The sequence below is a fragment of the Neolamprologus multifasciatus genome, chromosome 19 (genome assembly GCF_963576455.1).
Source record: "Neolamprologus multifasciatus chromosome 19, fNeoMul1.2, whole genome shotgun sequence".
Classification (NCBI taxonomy): domain Eukaryota; kingdom Metazoa; phylum Chordata; class Actinopteri; order Cichliformes; family Cichlidae; genus Neolamprologus; species Neolamprologus multifasciatus.
Genome location: NC_140457.1, coordinates 1,077,724 through 1,103,501, shown reverse-complemented (window position 1 = coordinate 1,103,501; position 25,778 = coordinate 1,077,724). Strand labels below are relative to the sequence as shown.

The 25,778-nt window shown below is 42.2% G+C and overlaps 1 protein-coding gene across 2 annotated transcripts in view; it reads right to left on the bottom strand.

Annotated features, from left to right (window-relative positions):
• Positions 1-10,155, bottom strand: part of LOC146495626 (interferon-induced very large GTPase 1-like) — a 46,680-nt gene extending 36,525 nt beyond the window's left edge. For both annotated transcript variants that reach the window (XM_085142678.1, XM_085142679.1), the window contains exons 1-6: positions 10,027-10,155; positions 8,947-9,087; positions 8,814-8,849; positions 6,453-6,484; positions 3,654-6,359; positions 403-970 (exon numbers count right to left, since the gene is read on the bottom strand). In XM_085142678.1, the coding sequence (XP_084998804.1) occupies positions 403-970; positions 3,654-6,359; positions 6,453-6,484; positions 8,814-8,849; positions 8,947-9,031 (3,427 nt within the window). In that variant the 5' untranslated portion in view covers positions 9,032-9,087; positions 10,027-10,155. The remainder of the gene's footprint in view (positions 1-402; positions 971-3,653; positions 6,360-6,452; positions 6,485-8,813; positions 8,850-8,946; positions 9,088-10,026) is intronic.
• Between the last annotated feature and the right edge of the window lie 15,623 nt (positions 10,156-25,778).

Sequence of the window (25,778 nt, the reverse complement as noted above, 5' to 3'; positions counted from 1 at the left end):
AGAACATTCTGGAGGAGCTCTTTAGTTATTTCTGCTGCAGCCAGTGGTGAAACGATGACGGCTCGTATATCAGTGTAGGGCACACGTGTTCTGGCTGATCATGTCTGGTTCAATGTTGGACAGCAGAGTGTCCCTCTTGTATTTAGGAAGGTCTCTGTCTAAGGTCTGCTGTAAGAGACTGAAGTCGTACAGGTGGAGCTCAAAGCTGGACACCAGGAAGACCTGTGGAGACTCAAAGCCTGATCCTCTGAGTCCTGCGTGATAGAGAAACATGTCGACATATATATATATATATAAAAATAAAAAATCAATTAAAATTTGAAAGTGAACATGTTATTCATACAAGTGAACAAGTCAATCTACAAAGTTATCAAACTCAGCTGTAAGTGATCAGACACTCACCCTGAACGCAGTCGTCTCTGATTACTTTGAGAGTTCTCTCTTCACTGAAGTCTCTCTTTCTTCTCTCAGCATTTATATCGTTGTCAATCTTTGATCGAACAAAGTAGAACTTTTTCTTCATCTTCTGAACCTCCTGAGCGAGTTTCACCACATTTTCCATGAAGCGAGTGTCTGAGATGATGATGAAGAAGTCAAACTTCTCAAATCCAACAAGCTTCAGGTACTTCTTAGCTGGAAACTTGATGGTGCCGATTCCAGGAAGATCCCATAACATAACATTGGGATAGTTTGGATGGGGGTACGGTGTGACCTCTATGGTGGTTTCTGTAACACCAGTAGGAGCAGCTCCCTCCTCCTCATCACATAGTCCTCTGAGGGCATTAACAAAGGTGGATTTACCAACCCCAGACTCTCCTGTGATGGCGATATTTAGTGGGATATTATTTTGTCTTTCTAAATGTTGTTGAATCCTTGCAGCTGCTGCAGCAGTGTCGTTGTTCTGCAGGGCTTCTTTAACTCCAGGAATTTCTTCTGATTCAGTGAATCTTTTGAATTCCCCATGCTGCTCCTAAACAAAAATAACAAGGGAACATTTAATTTTTATTGGATTACAGAAGATGGCTATATCTACTTTAATCTGACATTATAGTATTTCAGATTAACAAAATTACATTATGGTGGCCTTTCAATCTTTGAAAACTGGAAACTAAAGCATAACAAATTAAACTAAACTCAAATTGTTTATGAGTAATTACACTGAATTCGCGCAGAGCCATCACAGAGGGTCCAGGGTATAATTGACCATTTTTGACTACTTTGATTTTACCTCTATGTGTCACCTTTTAAAATCTGTTTAACGTACTGTATTGATGTCACACAGTGGAAATTTGTATTTATCTTATATTGTTTTTAGTCTGATTTTTAGTGTTTTTTTTATGAGAGTAGTTTTATTTGTATGGTTTTATTCTGTTTCTATTGCATGGTTTTTAGTGTTTTATGTGACATAGTTTTTAATCCACTGTGGACTGGCTACACATGGGACAAATTAGCTGATAGGGACCACCTGCTGAGGCATGGGTGTGTCCAGAGGTGGCCTATCAGCTGTGTAAAGATCTTTCAAAAGCAGGCTAGCTGAGCACTGAAGGCCCTCATTGTTTCGTCACACGAGACAAAACAACGACTACACCACACACTAACTGTACACTCCAAACTTGCTAAATGTCACAAATTTTTCACATCTCAAAACTCACTATCAATATCGCTCTCATCGCTGCCATTCTCAAAACTTTCCCTCTTCCTAAGAAATCAAATGCTGCATGTTGTCATATAATTTTCTGATTGGTTGACATGGGGTATTTTTCCACCAATAGGAAAGTATGTGTCTTGTTTGTTCGTTGTTTTTGTTTGTTTGTTTTTTCATTGCTCTGATTTAGTACAAAGTGTAGATTTTAAGCCTAGATTTTGTCAAACCTAAACACTAATTCCAGTGCTGGCGCCAGCTGCGGTCGCAAGGCTGGAGCCGAACAAAAAACACCCTGATAACGACTGTGTTTAGACTGTTCCCCCCCCATTCCATGCAAGCCACTGGGTTGGCTGGAGGACTGTTTACTTAGCCTGGCGGGGCGAAAGACACTGTCTCAGCTGAACTCTGGACACTTCGACGCTTATTCCCTTCCGACGCTGACGGTGGATCAAGGAGACGAGCGCACGCAGGCCCGCATGTACTGTCTAAATCGGCTGTCTCCACCCTTTACCCACCCCTGCTGCTTGTCATGTGTTTCTTTGGTGTTTTTAGATTTTTTTTCATGTGCAGAGGTGTTTTTTTTTGTGTTCTCAAGCCTTATGAAATCTCCCCTTGTGGGACTAATAAAGGTATATCAAATCAAATCTTAATCTTAATCTTTGCCCTCTTCTGCCAACTTCTGATCGAGCTCTCTGCTTTTTTGTGCCAACTTGTTCTCAAATTGTGTTCTTCTCATCCAGCCAACATTTTTTTCCTGGATGACTTCGTCCAGTTTTCTTTTGATTCTAAAGCCCCTTTTCCATTAGTACCTACTTGGATCGGCTCACCATGGACCGACTGGTTTTCCATTACAATCCAGTACTACCTGATGTGCATGGTTTTTGTCATAGCAACGCGTCCTAGCATCCTGTGACGTAATTAATATGCGACACGAACGTTACGACAAATGTAGACTTCGATGTAAAAAATATACCCTTGGCTCGATCTGTGACTTTTTGTCAGACTTGGATAACACAGCGTTGTTTTTTGTAGCCATTTCCTCCGTTGACAAGTTTCAAAAATGGCAGCTTTGACTTTCATGAACAAAAAGCTCTCATGACTCATTGAGTGACGCTACTGACCAGCCAATCGATGGCATGCAGTCTGATGACATCACATTTTAGTTCCTGCTTGGATTGCTTGGAACCCAGGTAGGACAGGGAATAAAAAAGTACCTGGTACCAGGAACTCTGATTGTGCCGAGTCGATCTGAGTAGGTACTAATGGAAAAGTGGCTTTAGCTGCTCATCGTGAAACTTCTTAATTTCGATTTCAAATTGCCCTCTCCACTGAGAGAGAATTTCTTTCTCTGTTTCAGCCTTAAAGTACTTTTTTAAAAAACTTTTTATTCCTTAATAAAATATCCTCTTTTTCCCCTTTATGTTAATAACTTACCCCTGCACTATCAAGTTTTCCACTTTCAGTCATATTAAGAAGCTGGTCTTCGTTATGAAATAAATAGATATTTTTTAATGCGTATCTTCTCATTAGATTGTTTTATGTATAAAAGAAGGCCAGCTTTGAGACTAGATCACAGGCTGACAGGAAACTGCATGTTTTTTGTAGAGTATGAGCAACAGACAGAGTGAAACTAAGTTCAGCCAGGTTGCCCTAGCAACAGACCTTAGAAAGGGGAAGTTATTGCAAGCTGCACAGGAAGTTTTAGTGCACAGACATATTAATAAATCAGACACAGAAAAGAGGAACTGAATAGAAGGAGTTTTGTTTAGAATGAAACTGTGTGACGTCTGGAGTACAGAAATAACACCAGATAAGACACATGTGGAGCTTCAAATGTTAGAGATCCTGCAACTGGCTTTTGGGGCTGTGCAGGGCTCTCTCTTCCGGAAGATGATTGAATAAAAAGAAATATAAAATGTTTTGACCACTAGGAGTTGGGTTTTCTCTGTTCTATCATGGGGACAAAAGAATCAGGGTTAATATCTTTAATGGTTCAAATATTACTCACCAGGTCTGAGGTCTGCTTTCTGGCCAGGGCCTCCATTTTCTTGTACACTACAACTTCAGGTGTGTTCTTGAAACTGAAAACAAAGTTCTCACTGAGGAGGGCGTTCCACAGGTCCTGAATTTTGGTTCTGAGCTGTGAGAGAGTGATCCCAGCAGACTTTGAAGCTTTAGAGAGGATGGTGTTCTTCACTTCTTGGAGGCTCTCGCTGTAAGCTGGATTAGGAGCAGCCGTGGGTGGACTGCCCTCCCACAGCTGCCCACAGTATTTCACATCTTCCTGAACATCAAAGTCAATGACATCACTGAAGCGCTCAGCATCACAAAGCTCCTCTTCAGCTGCTAGTTTGGTCATCTGGTCCAGATGTTCCTGCAGGCGTCTCTTTCCGTCCACGTTCTTCTCTGCTGCTGCAACATCTGGAACATCCTGAACAAACACACATCTGGGAGAAAGCTGAACTTTCTTCATCCTCATCAAAGCCTGAACAACAATCTGCAGAACGTCTTGGATCTTCAACAGATCATCTCCAAAGATGCTGATCAGAGTCAGGTTTCCCAGACCAACGACAAATGTCGCCAGTTCGTTGTTACGGTAACAAGTAGTGTTACCGTCCAGCTCAGGAGCCTGCAGACCTTCAGTGTCCACCACTAGAACATAGTCAAAGTCTGTCTTCATCTCCTCTGATACTCTGAGCAGCTGCATGAAGGCACCCTTGGTACTCCTGCCAGCACCTACTGCAGGCTGCAGTCCAAACATGGAGCTCAGCAGTGATGATTTCCCACTGCTCTGGAGGCCCAACACTGACAACACAAAAACTCTCCGGTCCCCCAGTTTCTGGATGACTTCCTCTAAGAGGCTGGAGATCCATGTGAAAGGCAGGTGACCTGCATCCCCGTCCATCAGCTCCACTGGGTGTCCTGATATCATCAGCTGTGCAGCCAGCTCAGGGTATTTACACCAGCCAGCGTCTCTGCTCTCTCCAGCTGTTGTTCTGTGGGCTTCATAGATGTGTCCCATCTCTCTGAACATGTGCTCCAAGCCGAAGGATGCAGACTGCAGTTTGTGGGACAAGGCCTGGAGCTCAGTTTGTTTCATTAATAACAGACCAGATTTGTCATGTTTGTTCTTCAGAGCTAAGACCTCCAACCACTTTTCATCATAACTTTGGAGAACAGAAGAAACGTTCTCTGTGGAGAGAGCATCCATGAAGATCTGAGTCCATTTCAGGAAATACTCTCTGTCTGTTGGTGGCAGTGCTGAGAGGCTGTTAGTGAACAGCTCCATCAGTTTACTGCAGCAAGCAGCACGTTGTTTCTGATGCATCTCCATCAGTTTCTGCTGCTTTTCACTTTTCTCCTTTTCACTGTTTCCTCTGAGATGTTTCAGTTCTTTGTGTATTTTGCTCCACTGATGCCACAGATGGTTTTGATAAGGGAGGAATTCCTCTTTGATCTTTGAGATATCCAGGTTATCCTTCGTAATCAGCTGCATTATTTCCAGAGCAGCAGATCTGCCTCTCTGACAGGCTGGGTCACTTTCATCCACTCTGACTCCAGAGAGCTCAGCCAGGGCTTCAAGCTGGAAGGATGGTTTCACACTGGAAACTTCTAGAGAAGATAAAACTTCTCTAATTATCTTTTTCAGCTCTTCAGATACATCTGACTGGTTTCTGCCTTTGAGACCCATTTTGTATTTTCCCATTTTAGTCCTGAGAGCATCACAGCTGTCATCAACACTGAGACATATTAAAGGTTTATGAGATTTAAAGAGGGCGGCTATAAGTGATGCGCTTTCTTCATCTTTTTGCAGAGATGCAACAAGGAAAACGTTGATGGAGGATTTTTCAATCAGTATGTCGCGCTGTTTTTCAATCTGCAGAGCATCGCCGTGAAGATTACAAAAAGCCATGCAGTCCCTGAAGGCATCAGTGGGTTTCCCAGCAGGGCAGTACCAGGCTATCTCTGCCACACCATCCATCAGATGGCGAGAGCTGGTGCTTCCTGGGCAGTTCCTGTGGAAGAAGGTGCTGTGGCGGTCGTTGATCAAAGCGTTCATCAGCTGAGATTTAGACACTGACAGAGAACCCAGGCGGAAAAATGACACCAAAGGTGTCTGAGCTTTGCAGACTGGAACACTCTTCATGGTGACGACGGGTGAGCCATCTTTGATCTGAGTCGCCGTCCAGGTTTTTGTTATCTGTCTGAAAGTCCACAGAGGACACTCCATCTCCATTGTGACTGGGTCAGGGACCAGCAAAGGTAAAGCGTACTGACACTGAGAGAGCTTTGTGACCATCGTCTGTTTAAGGAAGCTGTCTGAGCAGCGAAACACGGCCATCTGAACATCCATTGGATGCACACGAGTCTGTTCTGTGTCAACGCTGGTGTTCAGAAAAACCTCCCAATCACTGTAATCCTTCTCAGGGATGTCAGTCACCGGCCTGGGCTTTGGCTCTGTCCCCTCAGCACTGTCTGCTCTTACAGGAATATATCTGGCCCTGCAGTCTAACATCATCAGCCTGCGGACAAACATGTGAGCCAGATGTTTCTCAGATGTGACATGGTGCTGTGTCACAGGTGGACGGATCTGAAGAAAATCCTCTGGTGAGAATTTCTGCTGCAGTTTGTCTTGAAGCTGAAGTCTATCAATCAGGGTCTCAGTTTGTCTTTGACATGGATACTTGGTGAGTTCATCAGAAACCTTCACTGACTGCAGGAAACAAGCAAAGAAACAGTTTGTTAAGGACTGATACTGTCATAGAAACTATCTCTAAGATCTTTGGAAAAATTTGGAGTTTCCTACCATGTTTCCACTCACGTCCTCACCTGAGGAACCTGCGAGACAAAAACAAACCAGGAGAACAGATCATGTGACTGGACCGAACCAATAAAACAGTCAAACAGGTAACATGAACGATACAGTCCTATACAGACTGAGTGAATCCAAACTGCTGTGCCGTGACAGACAGTCACTGTGTGGAGCACGCAGGGCAACACTAGGTTTATGTAAATTGTAGGAATCATTACTGTGAAAGTCAGACATGAATCTGAGTCACTTTCAATCAGTTTGACGCACATTGATAAGTTTGTGTAACAGACGTGATATAAATGGTAAATGGTAAATGGCCTGTATTTGTATAGCGCTTTTTACTAGTCCCGCCTAGGGACCCCAAAGCGCTTTACACGTCCAGTCATCCACCCATTCACTCTCACATTCACACACTGGTGGAGGCAAGCCACAGTTGTAGCCACAGCTGCCCTGGGGCAGACTGACAGAAGCGAGGCTGCCATATCGCGCCATCGGCCCTTCTGGCCAACACCAGTAGGCGGTAGGTGAAGTGTCTTGCCCAAGGACACAACGACCGAGACTGTCCGAGCCGGGGCTCGAACCGGCAACCTTCCGATTACAAGGCAAACTCCCAACTCTTGAGCCACGATCGCCCCATGTATATAGATACAGAAAAACTACGTGAAGGTTTACTGACAGTCAAACAGAGGACTTTGTGTTCTTTTCATTTACATTATAAACCCTCAGTGGTCACCAAGGTTATTATCGTTAACGAAAACTAACGAAATAACAAAAACTAGAAGTGAAAAAACATTTTCGTTAACGGAAATAAAAATAAAAACAAAAAAAGGAAAACTAACTAAAACTGTAATGAGTGTTCACAAAACTAACTAAAATTAACTGAATTTATAGCAAAAATGTGTTTAGTTTTCATTGATGTGTGCGTGTCATACATCAAGGGTAAAAATGAAGTTTAGTTTCCAGATTTTTTTCTTGCTGTGTCTCATTATGCCAGCAGGTGGCAGCACGTTAGTCGAGTCGTCTGTGTCGCTGCTCCGTCCACGCGCAGAATCATGTCAGGAAAAGTCGGGAACCAGAGTCCAATTTGGGATTACTTTGAATATGACTGTGTTTTGGATAAAGCAAGTGTATTGTAGTGGAAACAGACAAATTATGAGGGACATTTCTAAAGGAAAAAATCCCACAAACCTTAAAGTGCACTTGAAAAGCTCACACAAGAAGGCTAACCTAGCTTAGCTTGAGAAGGTAAGGGAGCACACTCAACCCTCATCCCCAGAAAACAGAAGCTAACCCCAGGCAAGGCAGCGTGATGCATCCCGAGACAACAGGACGGGGATATCTACACAACTGTGTGAGTCAATTACCTTCAAAAAGTTTATCAATTCACTTGAACCAAAATTACGAACACCCGGTGCTGCGAGAGTTAATAGTCTCATTGGGGCCAAGATATACATTTTATAGTTGCCTGGTATCAATGGTTGTTCATCTGCCTTTATTTATTTATTTAAAGAACCCATAGGTGGGAATGTGAGTTGTCTGTCTCTGCGTGTTAGCCCTGCGACAGACAGGCGACCTGTCCAGGGTGCAGTATGGTAGCTGGAATAGCAACATACCCAAGGATGAGCAGAATGACTGATATGATGAAACTGGGATTTTGTTACACTTAATTATTGCAAACACGACTAAAACTATAACTGAAACTAATCAAAACTAAACTGAAACTAAGGATTTTCAAAAAAATAAAAACTAAACTAAACTTGGTAAAAACTAATTAAAACTGATATAAAATTGAAAATCTGAAGTCAAAACTAAATAAAAATAAAAACTAATGAAAATTGCAAAACTATTAAAACCCTGGTGGTCACAATAAAACACAATTATTCACTGATTATTGAAATGAAACCGTCCCGCAGACACACAGCATCCCTTCTCAGCTGTACCATCATTTCTGTCTCAGCAGCACAAAACAGCTGTTTGACCAACAAGGAGACAAAAATTCATCCAACAAAAGCTCCGATTATATTCAAGCTCTTTGGAAAAACTCCCGGAGGAAACATGACTGAGCTGGTTGGAGAATGAAGAGAGAGGAACGCTTTGAAAGCAAAATGAAGCTGCGAACAATCATCAAACTTTTTTCTTCTCTGAAGATTCCCAATCAGGAGAAACACATTTACAATCACATCATCAGTAAAATAATAACAACAATAATAAAGCTGAGCGAGTCAATCTGTTCAAACCTTTGAGACTTTACTGAAGGTGTGAAATCAAACCTTAAGATTCTCCTGCAGACAGCATGTGTACAACAACATGATCATAGAAACACATTTTCCTGCTGATCAGGTGAGAAGATTTTACCTTTGTTGGAGCGTTCCTCGTTCTCATCTTCTTCCCCTTCATGGAGGAAGAAACAGAAAACAGGATCTTTGTCAGTTTTCTCTTTAATAACCAAACTTCATTCATGAATGTCTGATTTATTACTTCTAATGACCTTTGTCAGGTTTCAAAGACGAGACCTCAGATCTGATCTCAGACTCTCCTCCACCTGCTGCTGCTGTGCTGTGAAGGTTCTCCATCTCATCTGCTCCTCATCTTCACAAAGGATCCACACATCATCTGTTTGTTTTGTTATCTATCAAAACAGAAAATAGAAATAAATAGAAATATTTAAAAGTAGAAAAAAGAGTCTGGGACCTGAGAGCAGACATCTGAGATCTTCGTGAGCAGAAAGGTGGAAACGTCAGAGCTCATAGATGCTGAATGGACGTCAGGTCTTATATCTGCTGCTGATACGACCGTGCTTCACATTTCCACCTCTGAATATGAACCTGACTGTAATGCAAATATTCAGGCTTTGGATAAACGTTGGATAAAGTTTCACATTTTCATTATTTAACTGTAACATCTGCTGTCATCAGCGGCAGTTTATAAAGACATGAGTTCATCTTGTTGGTGCAGCGCTCCACAGCAGTCCCAGTTACTCATGTGGCACCGTGAGAAAAACAATTACCCACCACTGGCTTATGTTGAAGAGACATCAGTGGTTAACAACAGTTTAACACAGTCAGGTAACTGAGTGATGATGAACCAAAGTCAGGGTGTTTTTTCAAATACTTATTTCATTTCTTTCATTTTTGTGTGGAACGTTTAAAAGTTACACATGTAAAACTAAATGTGTATAAACCACAAAACAACAACAAAGTGATGATTATGTTTTCACGAGAAATGAACCACCTTTTAACAACCTCACCAGCTGTTTGTGCAGATTATGGCGTTTACCAGTCGCACTTAAATGCATCACAGTCGTTGGTTTTTACCGTAACATGAGTAACGTCTCAGCACCTTCTTTGCCTACAACTAAAACAAGGCTTAAACTGAAGAGTGTAACACTGATGTAAGAGTGTGTGTGTGTGTGTGTGTGTGTGTGTGTGTGTGTGTGTGTGTGTGTGTGGGGTAAATGTGACAGCTCCTCGGGTCAGAGCTGTCACATTTACTTTTATCTTTAAGTCAGAGTTTCATAACTGGACGGTTTAATGAAGCGTTTACACACCTCAGAAATACAAACTCTTACCTGCGTGTCTCTCGAGCTCTTCCTGGTTTTTAGTTTAGTTTCGGTTTCTAAGGACGGTCGTCAGAAGCGGAACTTCTTGTGGACCTCCAAACAATCAGAGCGTGACCTAACCCCACAGAGCGTGATGTTTTTACGGTACCGTGATCGTGTCCATTTCAAAGTTATTATAGTTTATAGGTTATTATACGGTGGCCCTGAGAGGCCAAACGGACTGCAACTTCAGAAAACACTTGCAAAAAGAAAAACGCTGCAAAAAGAAAAACGCTGCAAAAAGAAAAATGCTGCAAAAAGAAAAATGCTGCAAAAAGAAAAACGCTGCAAAAAGAAAAATGCTGCAAAAAGAAAAACACTTGCAAAAAGAAAAACACTTGCAAAAAGAAAAACGCTGCAAAAAGAAAAAGGCTGCAAAAGCACACACAACACAACGGAAATGTTTCTGGGGAGGCAATAACCGGACGGACCAGTTGCACGAACCAAAACATGCTAACAAGTGCACTGGGACTGGGAGACACTTCAACGAAGTGGAAGCTGAGCGGCCAAAGAGTAAACTTTCAAAAGTAAGTTCTGAATATTATGTCAGTTATTTATGTGCAAATGTTTAATAATGAGGAACATTAAAACATTACTGTTGGCCACATGCCGGCAAAGTTATGTGACATTAGCGATGTTTGTACTTTCAGCGTTTACTTTGTTTTAAAGTCTTTTTATATATATATATATATATTAGGGGTGCAACGATACTCGTATCGATATCGAACCGTTCGATACAGTGCTTTCGGTTCGGTACGCATATGTATCGAACGATACAACATTTTTAATTTATTTTATCAACTTTCCTTCTGACGATGCTGTCTGTGTTGAGCGCTCAGTGGATCTGCGCTCGACAGTGCAGCCTAGGCGGAGTAGTCGAACGCAGATTCACTGAGCGCAGGACAAGCTAGCGAGACAGAAGCTAGGCTAGTTGCAACATGGCAAATTGAACCTCCCCCACCCTCATTCAGATCTGGCGTTTGGAACTATTTTGGTTTTCATGTGATGTATGACCCTGAAGGTAAGCGCGTCATGGACAAAAGTAAAACAGTATGTTGGATGTGCCAGCAATGCTCAATTGGTGGGAACTAGTGTGTTAGCGCAGTTAGCTCGTTAATGTGTTGACGTCTTCCAGCCCCACTCATGAGGTGATCCGCGGTAGCTCGTTAATGGAGATTTGCCGTGTTGTGACTTTAATGTCATTTCAGATTAACGCTGACAGCACTAGTGGGAACACAACCAATATGACTGCACATTTACTCCGACATCATCCTAGTGCAAAGACAAGTGGAAGCAGACAAAAACAAGCACGCATGCTACAAACTTTACCCGAGTCATTTAGACAGCTGTTAGCACATGATTCTCCTTATGGGGACCTGATATGTTTAATATGCTGCTGAGAATATAGCCCAGAAGAAGGGTATAGTAGAGCTTTTATTTTGGAAAGAGACATTTCTCCATAATAAACTCTCTTTTCCAAAGATGAGTGATTCCTCAATCAGACACAGGGCTCGCAAAATCGCTAGCTCGACGTCCTGGGGCTTTTTTCCAGTCGGGCTACCAAAATCTATCTCTGCCCTGCCCGTCGGCCTATCGTAGGAAGGAAAAATATATGTCAATGCTTTTGCATTCTTTCGGAAATGTAGCTGGGTAATTATGTCATTGGCATCGGCCACTGTCAATATGTGACATACTGAAATCGCGTTTGAATTTGCACTTGTTTTTTGCTTTCACTTTGCAATCGCGCTAACTGTGTATAGAGAGCGACAGCACTGATTGGTGAGTGATGATAATTTGCGCACCAATTCCTCTGACATCATCTTATCAATCGTTAGCTTACTATGCAAACATGACAAGTGAAATCTCCCGCAGCTTAAACATGTGAAAGGTTGATCGCGCAGAGAATCGCTGAGCGTTATGTGAGTGCGTGTGTAAAAGCAGCAGGATATATATTTTAGTTCTGCTGAGCCAAATAAGACAGGTCAGGGTGAAGAAGTGACAAAACGGAAAAGTTATGACAAATCAGACTTTAAGGCAAAAAGAAAGTGCAGCTTTATGGTTTCATGGACAAAAGAATTTCTGTGGCTGCAATATGACGAGCTAAATAATAACCAGGGGTGCACATAAGTGGTCCGCAGGTGCGCATTCGCTGTCAAAATAAAAACGCGCACAAGATAAGAAGTTGCAACGCGTGTTTGCATACATAAGATTTTCAGGAGGACAGACATTTGTTTAGAACTCTTAAAGATGTCGAAGAAGCTCCTTTAAGCAATTACTGTGATGTTCCTCCACCTCCAAAGAAATGTCAGGAGTCCGAACCACAAAAGAAGCACGTATTCTCGGAAAAGTGGTTGCAGGAGGTGAGCTGGCTTCAAACAAATGATGAACGCACAGAGATGTGGTGCAGAATGTGCCGTGAAAATTTAATAAATGACAAATTAATAAAAAGACATGAACATTTTTTTTGTATCGAAAAAATATCGAACCGTGACACCAAAGTATCGAACCGAACCGTGAATTTTGTGTATCGTTGCACCCCTAATATATATATATATATATATATATATATATATATATATATATATATATATATATATATATATATATATATATATATATATATATATATATATATATATATATATATGTGTGTGTGTGTGTGTGTGTGTGTGTGTGTGTGTGTGTATATGTATATATATATGTGTATATATACACACACACATATATATACATATACACACACACACACACACACACACACACACACACACACACATATATATATATATATATATATATATATATATATATATATATGTGTGTGTATGTGTATATAATATATAAGATATATATAAGAATTCTTCATGTAGCTTTGAAAAGTTATTTAAATGTTCATCAGTAATGTAAAGACTTCCATTCTCTTTCATTAATCTGCTGATTTTATTCATTTTCAAAGTTAATTGTGAAAACTAAAGAACTAGTATTTAGATCATCCTCATGTCACAGAAAAAAGTGTGTGTGAAGAATAACATTTACCGACGTACTTTGGAGCACTGATCAGTGCAGACTCCTGCATCGCTGTTCAGCGCTGTTTGGGTCACCAGATAACCTCACATGTTCGTGTTTTTCTAAAACAAAGTAACAACAGTTGTGTTAAAATAAACAAGCACAGAAATGCATCTTTAAAGACCCAATAATGATTTTGTGGTTTGTCAGTAGTGGCAGCTAAAAAGTAAGTTCATGACACATTTGAAACGCCAGATAATCTGAAACACCAAATAATCTGAAACACCAGTGGTCAAAGTAAATAAATTGAAGCTCAGCTACTGTGTTCTGAGTTACTGGGTGGGAGATGGAAACCAGTTGAATCCAGATGAGCAAGCTCCACAGGAACGCTGCCAATTCTCATCACATAGACGTTTCCAGTTCAGGAAGGCAGAGCAACAGCAACAGAGAGAAGGCGGACAAAACAAAACTCCGGTAGGCAATGATGGAGTTTAAGTATTTTCTTAAATTCTGTTTCTTCGTTATTCTGTTTCTTTTCGTTCCGGGACCGTGTGTACGTAATTTCGTTCCACCTCATATAAGCATGTGACGCGAAGGCAATAAAGCTCCTTGAATAATAACCACTGTTAAGTAGAAAAAGAGACGCTGTAGTTGTCACAATTGAGAGTAATTCTTCAGATTAGCAATAGGTGAATCTCAGCTTCCCAATTTCAATTAAAGTCAAAAACACAAAAATCACAGGAGAGGAGCAAAGTTCTCTGCCAGCTGTTTTATTGAACAGTGCAGCTCAGCAACAGAAGGAAAAGCAAAGCTCCCCTAGGGTGTTCGCCGTAAGCGCATGCAGGTTGGGACCAACCCCAACGGACAGACAGCAGGAAAAAAGCCCCGAGGGCTTTCCCAGGCCCCCTTTTAAAGGTACCAGTAGTCCCACCTCCTGCTGCTGAGTAACTTTCCCACATGCCCAAAAACAGCAGGTTTTTGGCATGTGGGAAAGTACGGGCCAGAGTTCGGGCAGGGCTCTGGCTGAGGGCCCGGCCCAAAGGGACACCCCTAGGTTAACCCTTTGCTGTGCTTTCTGACAATAGGTCACAACATGGTCAAAGGTCATACATTAGTACAGCAAACGGCATCGTTTTTTTGTGATAATCTTATGATATACATGTGAATAATACTTGACCTAACTACATCAAATATATGGGTTAAATGCATTACATAAAAATAGACACTCCAGTGTAGGTTTATAGTGTGTTTGTGTACATGACAGTGATTTCATTATGTTGTTTTCAGTATCTCTGTTACCATGTTACTATTTTTAAGAGAGATGTCTCATGAATGTGCTGCATGAAAAACATTTATTGTGTGTGTGTGTGTGTGTGTGTCCTCCTGCTGGGCAGGAAGCTTACATCAAAAAGACCTTCACAAGGACGTTGTCTGTAATAAAACACTACAGCCCCCCACCCAGAACCTCGAGAATCTGGGAAGGGGGACAGTGGAATTCCTTTTGTAGAGATGGTAAGCATAAAAATGATAACATTTAACAATTCACTCTAACACTGAATTCACTGTCAAGTAAATTATTCCTCGTGCACCTGTGGTGCTCTGTGTATTCTGACCTTTCTGTCAGGACCAGCATGAACTTGTTCTGCAGTTTGAACTACAGCAGCTCGTCTGTTGGATCAGACAACAAGACCAGCCTTTGCTCCTCATGTACCAGTGAGCCCTGACTGCCCACGACCCTGTCACTGGTTCACTGCTGTTCTTTCCTGGACCACCTTTGATCGATACTGACCACTGCAGACAGACAAAGACCTACAGGTGCTGCACTTTTAAAGACGCTTTGACCCAGTCACCTCGCCATCAGTGCTTTTGTTAACCCCGCTCAAATCATCACATTCACCCATTTTTCCTGCATAACTGAACTGTTCTATCTTCTTCAGCAGAGCCCTCCTCTGTACGTGGTTAGACTGAAACATTTTTAACACTGTTCATAGGAGAGCATCTCTGGGATTTCAGCTGCTTTGTTAAAATCACAATAAGAATCATTTGTCCATAAATAACTTGATGCATTATGTGCTCACTTTGAGGCTGGATGTTTTATTGACAGGCTATAAAGAGCGTGCTCAGAGTCAGAGCTGTCATTTCAGACTTATCCACACCTGCATCCTGCTCCATCATTCAAAGACACGAGGACACCTTCAGCTCCTGCACGAGTTCTATCAGATGCTTTTGATTCCCCACAGATGACAAAAATCCACAGATTTTAGACTGATATAGAATTTTATTCTGCACATGCACGGATCAAATGAACATGTCACAGGGAGTAATTTGATATTTCCAACAAATGGAGAAATTGTTTTGTCGGCTTCTTTTACATTTTACCAACATTAGGTCAGAAAATCATCCATATGTTGTTATGAATAAGAATGCCAACATTTTTCATCTGTAATATTTTATCAATAACTGGAATGTTGAAAAACAATAATATAATGCACGCATAAACAAAAACAATATATTACAGTTCATGTTTGTATTGTGTTGTAGTTCCTCATTGCAACCACTGGAGGGCAGTGAACACTCATCACAGTCAACAGCACACAAACACCACAGAGGTGTGGGTGCTGAGGCGGCGTACAGGACCCTCTGGGCCAGCGCACGGCACGAAGCTCCTCCTTAAGGGGTCCCAGGGAGTCAAACGCCTCGATGAGGTGGGGGAGCTGCCGCAACCGTGGCTCCCGTAACAAAATGGCGTCCACGGCCGCCAATCCCGTGGAAACCACTCTTGGATCCGCGCATCCGATGATGCGATCCATTATGCGGCAGAGCCTGTTCAGCTCCTCCCCAACCTCCTCTGAAATGTCCGCTGAGTCCGACATGGTCGCGTCGTACTGTCACGGACTGCCAGGGCAGACCGTGTGGAGAGTGTGTGGAGGACTCAGGTGCGGACACAGGCGAGGACACGAAACTGAGTTCGAACGAAAAGCGAGCCTTTATTGTGGCTGATGACAAGGAGTGCAAACAAGGCAGAAGCGCAGTGACAAAACTAAACTATAACTAAACTGGGAAACTGATACTAGGATAAACTATGAAGACACAGGTAACCATAACTATGAATACAAAGACTGGCTGTGACAACATGGAGGTGGGAACACAGACGACGCGACACAGACTGCATGAAACACAGACTAAATACACATGAGGGATGATCAGGGGAAGTGGCCACACATGGGAGCACAGCTGACACACATGAACCTAAAGACAGGAGAAGTGAAACTAAATACACTGACATTGAATACAGACTTTCAAAGTAAAACAGGAAACATGGAGATTAGACATGACATGGAGACTTAGTACAGGGGGAGATGACATAAACAACTAAGGAACAAAGGACTAAACAGCAATCTCAAAATAAACTGGATGAGCTAAACTAGGGCACAAATGAATACAAAAGATACATAAAACTCAAACACTGGGTCACTCGACCCAGGACCATGACAGTGATATGATTTACTCTGAGGTGTTTGACAAGGTTAGTGATGTTGCCACAACCATACATGCCAACCCTCCCGATTTTTCCGGGAGAATCCCGAATTTCAGTGCCCCTCCCGAAAATCTCCCGGAGCCACCATTCTCCCGAATTTCTCCCGATTTTCCACCCGGACAACAAAATTGAAAAACCATATCCCAGAATTCATAGCGCAGCCCAGCCAATTCCAGTTTCCAACAATGGCGGCAGCGACTTAGTTTTAATATTACTCTTATTTCTCTTTATGTGTCACAAAAAAACTTTTAACATATTTTCAGGTGAGAATGTAGCTGTGTAAACTTCAGATATCTGAGCCGAAACATCGTCTTCAAACCCCCGCGGTCTTTCACTACTCGGGTTAAACATGATATATAAGTCACTTTGATAACTTAAAAATATTATTGTTTGGCTTTTTCAGTGTTTTATTTGTTCGTGAGTAAATCGGTTTGGCTGAGTTATTAGATTAGATTAAATTAAATTTAACTTTATTAATCCCTTGGGTGGGGTCCTCCGCGGTTTTCACACAGCTGAATAAACGTCAAACTGAAAATGATTAAACAGAAGAGTTTACGCCAGTGCCCGATTATATTTTAGACAGCAAGGAGCAGACGGCAGTTTCACTCCACCGAGGGAGCTCGTGACGTACTACCCGGCTTTCTTTAGACCGCGAAGGCCGGGTCCTCAGGTGGAAGCAGCCTCTGAATTTGGACACCCCCGCTGTTTCCGGGCCGGCCAATAATAACGGTGACATTTAACGTATTTTATCCGATAAATAAACACTGTAAAATGTATTTATCACCCCCCCACCCCCACCCCCCCAACAGCCCTTTTGAATGTCTCCCTAATTCTGAGGTCTCAATGTTGGGAAAGTATGGCCACAACACCTCACTCTTGGAGCACTTTTTTGCCACATGTATGCAAACCACGTCTCAGCTGTTTGTGGAGGTAAAATAAGTCCACACAATTACGCTCAGCCATTGTTGTGAGTGCGCGCGCCAAGGGGCGGCGAGACATTTATACAGCCGTATTTTGCACATGACTGTGAAAGGCGGAAGAGGAAGTAGTTCCTTTGAATGTAGACAATCCGAATGTTATAGTTTCTTTCCACTGTGTTCCTGTTAATGATAAACTACAAATTTACCCTAAATTATTAAAATATCGATATTTTAATGTGAGAATCGATTCTAGAACATAAATGATTGGTATCGGAGGAATCGATATTTCAGGATCGATCCGCACATCACTAACCCTCATGCATACATATACAGACACAAATGGACACTGTAGACACAATCACACTCCCCAAGCAAACACTATACCCCAGGTCCAGGTACCTGGGGTATAGTGTTTGTGTATGATAGTGTATGGTGCCCTACTGCGCTCCAATGGGACAAATGAATGACACCGGACACTAAAATCACATGAAATTGCTCAGCTGGGCAAAAATGGACAACTGACATATTCTGGTAGGAAACAAAAAATGATTAATTGAGAATCAGAATCAGAAATACTTTATTAATCCCAAAGGAAATTATAGAGTGTTGAGTTTACAACAAAAGCCTAAATCAGAAAATCACAAGAAATTAAAAAATGGGTTCCAACACAAGCTTCAAAATCAAAGGTCCATTATTCTTGAACCACTGCTTCAAAGTGTCTTCAGTGCAGAGAAACACACGTGACCAATGGCGTCAACTGGTTGGTTCACAGGTCCAAACCATAACATGAGATGCTTCGTAATGCTTCATCAGTGCTGTGTGAATGTGTGTTTCTGAAAGCAGGAGAAAACAAACTAAAAACCGTTTCCACAGGTACACCTTCTTCCAACCGCGGCCTTACACAAGTTTATAGCTCCATCTTTGCAAAACTGTATTTAAATCATTCGTATATTAAGAACAGGAAACCGATGCAGACAGAAAAAGCAGAACCAGGCACACACACACACATGAAGTAAGGACAGAGGTAAAAGAAGTTGTTGTGATCGAAACTGTGTGGCGTGTAAGTTGTGCCAAAATAGCATGAGGAGCTAGGGTGCAGACGTTTTTGCAGCTATAGGGCAGACATGTAGTATTGAAATAGATCAAGTGACGGTTTAGTAGGGGAGGAGCGAGCAGATTATCACATAGGTGATATGCTTGTAATGCTTCAGATCTGCAGAGGCTTAGCCCTGCACATCTCTTTTTCTGGAAATGAATAAATAAAAGAATGATTGAAAAACTTTGAGCACTCTGAGTCTGCGTTTTCTCTGTCCAGTAAAAGAATAAAAAGAACGGGATTCAATACTCGGTGCCGAAAACCGGGATTCTTTTACGGCTGAGAGGACAAATTTGGCCCATGGTGGGATCGTGAAATGAGGTGAACAGAGGACCGGTCCAATAGAATTTAAAGGTAAGCACCACCTGTTAAAGCAAAGTGTGCATATTGGATGAATTCTAAATTATCTGTTTGCTGAGTTAACGATCTTCACTGTTAAATTGGCTCAGTAGTGTTGAATCATTAGAACAAGACATTTTTGCTAAGAACTGCAGGTCGATGTTTAAGTCTGCTGCTAAGTTATTTTAAGTGTCTGTGCAAAGTTGTCTTCACGTGTTGCCGCAGAAGTATAATAAATTATACAATAGGCTGCAGACATTGGTAGTCGGCCGCAGTTACGGTCTTAAAGTAACCAATTTGATCCTAGTAAGAGAGCGCGAAGTGCAGCTTTGGCAAGCCACTTTTTCTGGATGCAGGAAAAGATCCGGTGGTGGAGCTGGGTGCCAGGTGGGTATTCCTCGGATTTGCACTCCGTTAATTACCAGTGGTCTGTGGTTTGGCTCGGCAGAGTTCAGAACTCGGGGGACTTGAGCCCTTATAGTAAATTAACGACGTGGGCGTAGGATGGAAAAAACCCCACGAGGGACCCACGGCGCTTCTGTTTGTGTGCAATTGTGTTGATCGTGTTTGTGTAATTGGCTGTTTGTCTATTATGCATGATTCCAAGTGCAAAGTGTTTAATATATAAGTGGGTGGAGGTGCACCTTTGATATTGAAAGTGAGTAGAATTACAGAGGACTCAGTGAATGGTGTGTGAAACTTGTAATTAGAGTTTGAGTAGGATTATTGTGAAGTGTGTGGCTTATTTTTATTTTCAGTTGTTGACTAGGTAAAGAATTGTGTTGATTGGGCTGAAAGCTGTACTGTGTTATGACCTTGGTTCCCTGTCTTTCTGACATAGAGAAAGGTGGGGGTAGAACGTCTGGTCTGTCTCCTCCTCATCAGAAAACAAGGCCTTCTGCACACAATATTCTCATCTTAACTCAACAGTATGAAATGCAATGAAACAGTGTAAATCATTCACATCAAATCAACAGTATAGGACAATATAGACCTATCTAATAAATATAATGATTTTCACAATGTCATAAGTAGGGATGGGTATCGTTTAGGTTTTATCCGATACCGGTGCCAAACCGGTACTTTTGAAACGATGCCGGTGCTTAAACGGTGCTTAAAGAATGGAGAACACAAACTTTGTCCAAAAACCTCTCATGTTCAGCTGTTTTTTTTGTAAAAAGATAACAATGTTAGCCTTTTCTGCAGCTATGGGGCATATATGGCATCACTCTTGGCTGGAAGCAGCTTAAACAATGGAAAAACACAAACTTTGTCCAAAAACCTCTCATGTTTAACTGTTTTCCACTTTTTCTTTGGTCATTTTAGCCTTTTTGTCCAGGGTGAAGGGAGTATCTGCCATCAAACAAGAAGACAGCCGCATGTAGCTATGATGGTGTTTGCTAGTTCACCTTACATGCATTAATGTAATAACGTGGTTAGCCTACTAAGCTACTCACGCAGAGAAGAACGGCTGCTTTTAAAAAAAAAACGCTATGCGTCGCCAGGTGTTTCATCAGATTTGAGGTGTTACCTCCTTTGACAGTATCACAGTATCAGCTTAAAACACTTGTTGCAGCTGCTGAGTTTGCATCTTTTGCTGTGAAGTACAGCCAGACTTTGACCGCTTCGCCTTGTTTTTAATCTGTAGCTCTGCTCTAAAAGAACGTACGTACCTGGACCCGCCTACTATCCCCGGAAACGTAAAATGATTGGCTAGAATCTAAAGTGTATCATTTCATACCAGTTGGTGGCGGTAATGCACCTTTCAGTTGTTTGCCAACCGCCAATACAAATGTAAGGAAGAAGAAAGTGTATCACAGCTCAGGAAAAAAAAAGCACCGAAATAAAGCACCGAAATGTGCGCTGCTTTTCGGTCTGGTTACTACCGTTTATGTCAGAACCGGTGCCATCATGGCACCGGATACCGGTACCCATCCCTAGTCATAAGCCAAGGTATAATGTAAATTATAACTGCATGCTAATTTTACTCTATAATACGGAGTAGGGTGTGGCTTACAGCAGTATAATGATTCACACAGTTCGATTATAGGGATAGGATAACATATGACAAAAGAAGAATCTTACAGCAGCCAGCATGCTCTGAAAGAGAAAAGAGGAAGTACAGTGGGGGAACCCAGAGGGAGGAGTCCAAAAGCAGCCATTTTGTGAAGGTAAGTGGAAAACTTAAAATGGCTGACAGTGTAAGGGTGACCTCCAGTGGAGAAAAAAGATATAAGCCACTGAAGGATCAAGTGGAGACATAAAGACAAACAAACAAACAAACAAAAAACGAGTTTCCTGTTTTGGGTGTATGAGTGAAGCTTGCACTGAGAGAAACTTATCTCTGACTGTGTGAGAAGAATTGCTTGGTAAAAATACATGACAGCATGGTATAGGATAATTAAATAAACTGAGTTGCAAGTGTGAAGTTAATGTTAACACACAGGTTTTGTTTCTAGGCAGTTCTGTGGGTGCAGGCTCTGGGCGGAGCCAGCAGTTCAACAGACTTAACATGATAATTAAACTGATTTCATTTCTTAACACAGGTTTGCAGGTCCGGAGCAAATATTTGCTCCGGACCTGCAAACCTGTGTGACACATGAGAATGCGTTAAAAGGGGGGATTTTAGGATGAATTTGAAACGATGGATTCCATGTGTATGACTTTTTTGTGTGTTTGATAATTTAGGTACAGTGAAACTTAGGCATAAATCATTATTTTCATGTTTAAGCTCAAATGACTAAAATGAACTGAATCCCGTTTAGAAGATAAAATGCCTGTGTTCATCAGAAGCTGAGTACCACACTGAAGGGGAAGCTGTGGGACAGCAGGCTGAATGAAACACATGCTTTTGTGAAAGAAGGGAAAATCTTAGGATTGAAAATGTTTGATTTCTGTTTGATTCCTTCTAGTAAAGTAAGCACTTATAATCATTCTCATACACACATCGCAATTGTGCTCATAAGAGTTGGCACTCAGTCTTCTGAAAGGTCATAAGCTTTGTTCGGCATGACTGTCCGGGCTGTTATATTGTAGGAAATGTAGGAAATGACTTAGAGTGCAGAGGTCACCTTGAAAGGATTCCAGAACGAAAGCAAAAAAACATAAAGGGGTTGGCGAAAATCCAGGAAGCATCAGACCAAACGGCTCTGGCCAAGAAAGGGGGACACGGATGTGATCCGAAAAGCATAGATCCCAGAGAATCGCCCGATTAGTTGTTTGATTGTAAATACGGTCAAAAGCTCGTTAGACAGAGGGTCTAGTGTGAGCACAAAAGTAATGAAAAGTAATGGGAGGATTAGCGTTAGTAATAGTCTGTATGATTTTTATGTTATGTCAATTGCCCAAACACAGTGGTCATGCCTGATATGGTCTACCTGTTGAAGGGGGACAAAGAGACAATTAAGAGAACTGACATGTTTGGGGTATAGAAATAGCAACCTGGGAATTTGGTTGTGTGCTGAAAAAAAACCCAGAAGTGCCTTTTAAATAGGAAACTGGTTAACTCTGTCGAGACTGTTTCCACAGATTGATAATTGATAAGACTAATCCAGGACCTTTTACCCAAAACAGCTAATTATATCTGTTTTGATTTTAGAGTAAGCAGCGAGGGAAGTCAGAAGCGGGTTTGAACTATGATGCTGGGTGAAAAGTGGGTGTCAGGGAGTAAGGTAGGACAGCTCACAGCCCGGCGTAGATGCGAGGTGTTGTCTTAGAGTTTGACTTATTTGTTTGATTTATTTGTTGTTGATCGAATTAATTATGCCAAAACAATACGTGAACATCGAAGAATACACAACCCGTTGGGGAAATGCATGAAATTTATGTTTGGGCAATGGAAAGGTTTCATTTTGTTTAGTATGGTTTCTCTTGCTAGATTCTTAGGTATTGTTGTCACAGGCAGGTAGGACTAATGGGATTGTCAATAGAAAATTGTATTTTTTAGTCAGTATAAGCTTTTAATGATATAAGTTTGTGATAGAATGCTGCATGATGATCATTTCCTAGCTTAGAGCTGATTGTACTTTTCATCGTTTTGGACTGATTGTTCTTTATAAAACGTGTTCTGATATTTGTATCTGAATCTTCCCACAGCGATAGTAAGAAATCAAACAAGCAGTTCTGGCCTCTCACACACACACACACACACACACACACACACACACACACACACACACACACACACACAATCACATACGCACATGCTCACGTCACTGAACAAATGTATTCATTTTTCTTGTGTATAAATAAAGGCAAGTGCAAGAGCAGAGCGCGCACTTCACAGGGCCCCCACTCTGATGTGAGCGCTCTGTGAAACGCCCTTGCAAGTTAAAACTGCAGAGTCTGTGTGTGTCTTCACTCTTAGACTCTCAGCTGAAGAAGTGTCATTTAGAATAAAGCTCTTGACATTTATTTTGGTCCTCCGAGCCGGGGCAGAAACATCAGAACTGTTATCTGTGACTCTGTTCCAGGATCCAGCACTGACTCCTGACGCTGTGGGAAGCCAGCACCGAAGTCTGTGCACAGCCCTCTTAGACGAGGCCAAAAAGACCTGGGACGTTAAATTCGGGTCCACGGAGGTGGGATTCAGTCTGACGATCCGAACCACCAGTGAGACGTCTGAGATAATATTTTGAGGCCTTCCAGGGCTCTAGTTACAGAGCCATCTGGGGCAGCACCCTTTTTCTCCCAAGAGCATGTCAAGAGCCATTCTACTCTGTACTGCCATGAGTGATGTGGGACCCAGCTGTTCGGCCAATCCCTCAACCACATCCCGGGTCAGATTGGCCAACCTGAGAACATTGGCCAATCTGGGTCGGGTGATTCTCTTCTCCTCTTCTTTCTTCAATCTCGGGGGTGGAGCACCCTTCGGTTCGCTGCACAGATCAGGGGATTTATTCTGCCCCTTGGCATGGATCTGTGTTTGGGTTACCAGCCGAGTCCCCCTTTTCCTCCCAGACCTCCTAGGCTCTTCCGCCACAGCACACTGGCTCCAGTTGTGCCAGGTCTCACCTTTCCCTCTCAGCTGGACTGCGTGTGAGGTCCTGGTCACCACCTCAAATGGGCCTGTCTGCCTAGGCTCATCCCACTTCAGTTAGTACACCTTCAGCCACACCAGCTTCGCCTCTGGCACCGTCTCTTCCTGTGCTTGGCCTGTAGTCACATGTGATGTAAAACTTGAAACAAGTACTTTCAGTGCTTTAAATTGCTTTCCATGGTCAGAGGTTGGTGTTTCCTCTCTTAACGCTGGTACCCAGGAAAACCCTCTTTTGACACATGTCAACTCGACATAATTAGACACGCACAATAAAGTTGCACATTGTCTCTTAAAAATTCCAGGGCTTCTACCCTGGAGCAGCTCCGCTCCAGGCCTGTAACCCTGTCATACGAAAAAACATTAGCCAGTAGTGTGTCCTGCTGTAAATCACATGATCAACTCACATGATTAACCCTTTGCTGTGGAAAAAGTGATGTAGAGGTTAGCGCAGCGCAGGTGTATGCGCATTTTCTCACTGTGACCTCGGCATTGTAAACAATACAAGGTCATGAATAACACTCCGCTGGTAAATTCCCAAACACCCGAAGTGGCAATTAAAAGGGATAAGTCGGCAAAGCTCATGCAACCTAGGACATTGCTGTCATCTTTCTGCTCCTGTAAAAAGAAACATACATACATCCACCCTTTTGTCACATCTGGGCAGAGGTGCAATCTTACATACTCGTGTCAAGTCGGTCAACTCTTGTCAGTCCAGTCAGTTCCCCATTTTTTCAATATTATTTATTGCTGATAGTGGAATCTCTCGTCGCATATAAAAATGTAGAAGGCTAGTCTTAGGAGTTGTCCCAGAATATTCTTGCTCTAAAAAAGTGAAACACACCAAATCTAAAACTTGGTGAAAAAGAAAAATGCAACAACCAATTAAATCCCCAAAATAATACTAGTTCACTAGTTTATGTATCACTTCTCAAGCCACTACGATGATGGTAACAGAATCACATGCCTAAACTGCTGTTTGACCCTCATTAGTTTCATTGCATGTATACATGTGTTAGTAAGGTTAATGCATTTTCTATATATGTACGTCCTTTTATTTACCCTCCCCCTTTTTCTGAAACAAAACTCTGTTCACTCTGGCTTTTTGTTTCTAAATAAAAATCCCTGTCTTAGTCAGACACAGCTAAACCCTAAAGGCTTGCAGGTTACCATAGGCAACCATGCTGTATGTTGTTAACCCCTTCTACAGGTACCCTCTCGTGATGTGTGCCACTTTCTGTATGATTTTGTGCTCCCTCTAGTACATATTATGTGCATGTGTGGTGTCGCCTTTCCGTTTTGTCTAGCAGTACACTTGCATACCTCAGTGCTTGTCTTCCTCCCCCTTTTGTGGTGGTTTGGACACTTTCTCAAGGCAGTCGTTTGTCTCCCCGGATTCCTTAACCTGATTTGATTCCCCACACTAAAACAACAGCATTCCTCTGTGTCCTCACCTGCTCCTTCTTCCACTCTGGTCTCCTCTCCCCCAGTAGTCCAGTGGCAGTTCTTCTTTTCAGCTTTGTCCTGTATTATTCTCCCAGTGTCTCTTTCATTGCCATCTTGCTCCAAACATGGCAAATGTCAAACTCCAACAATCTTCCCAAGGCCCATTTACACACAGTGAAGTTGCAGCTTGTTGGAAACGCATCTCTCCATCCAATCAAGATGATGGGTTTTCTTTCTCTCTCATGCCGTTTGCCCATCTCTGCTCAGGACACTGCTGTCGTCTCTTGGACTGCCATGTTGTTGCTCTTTGGAACTGCTTTCCTTGTCTTCAGGGAGAAGTTA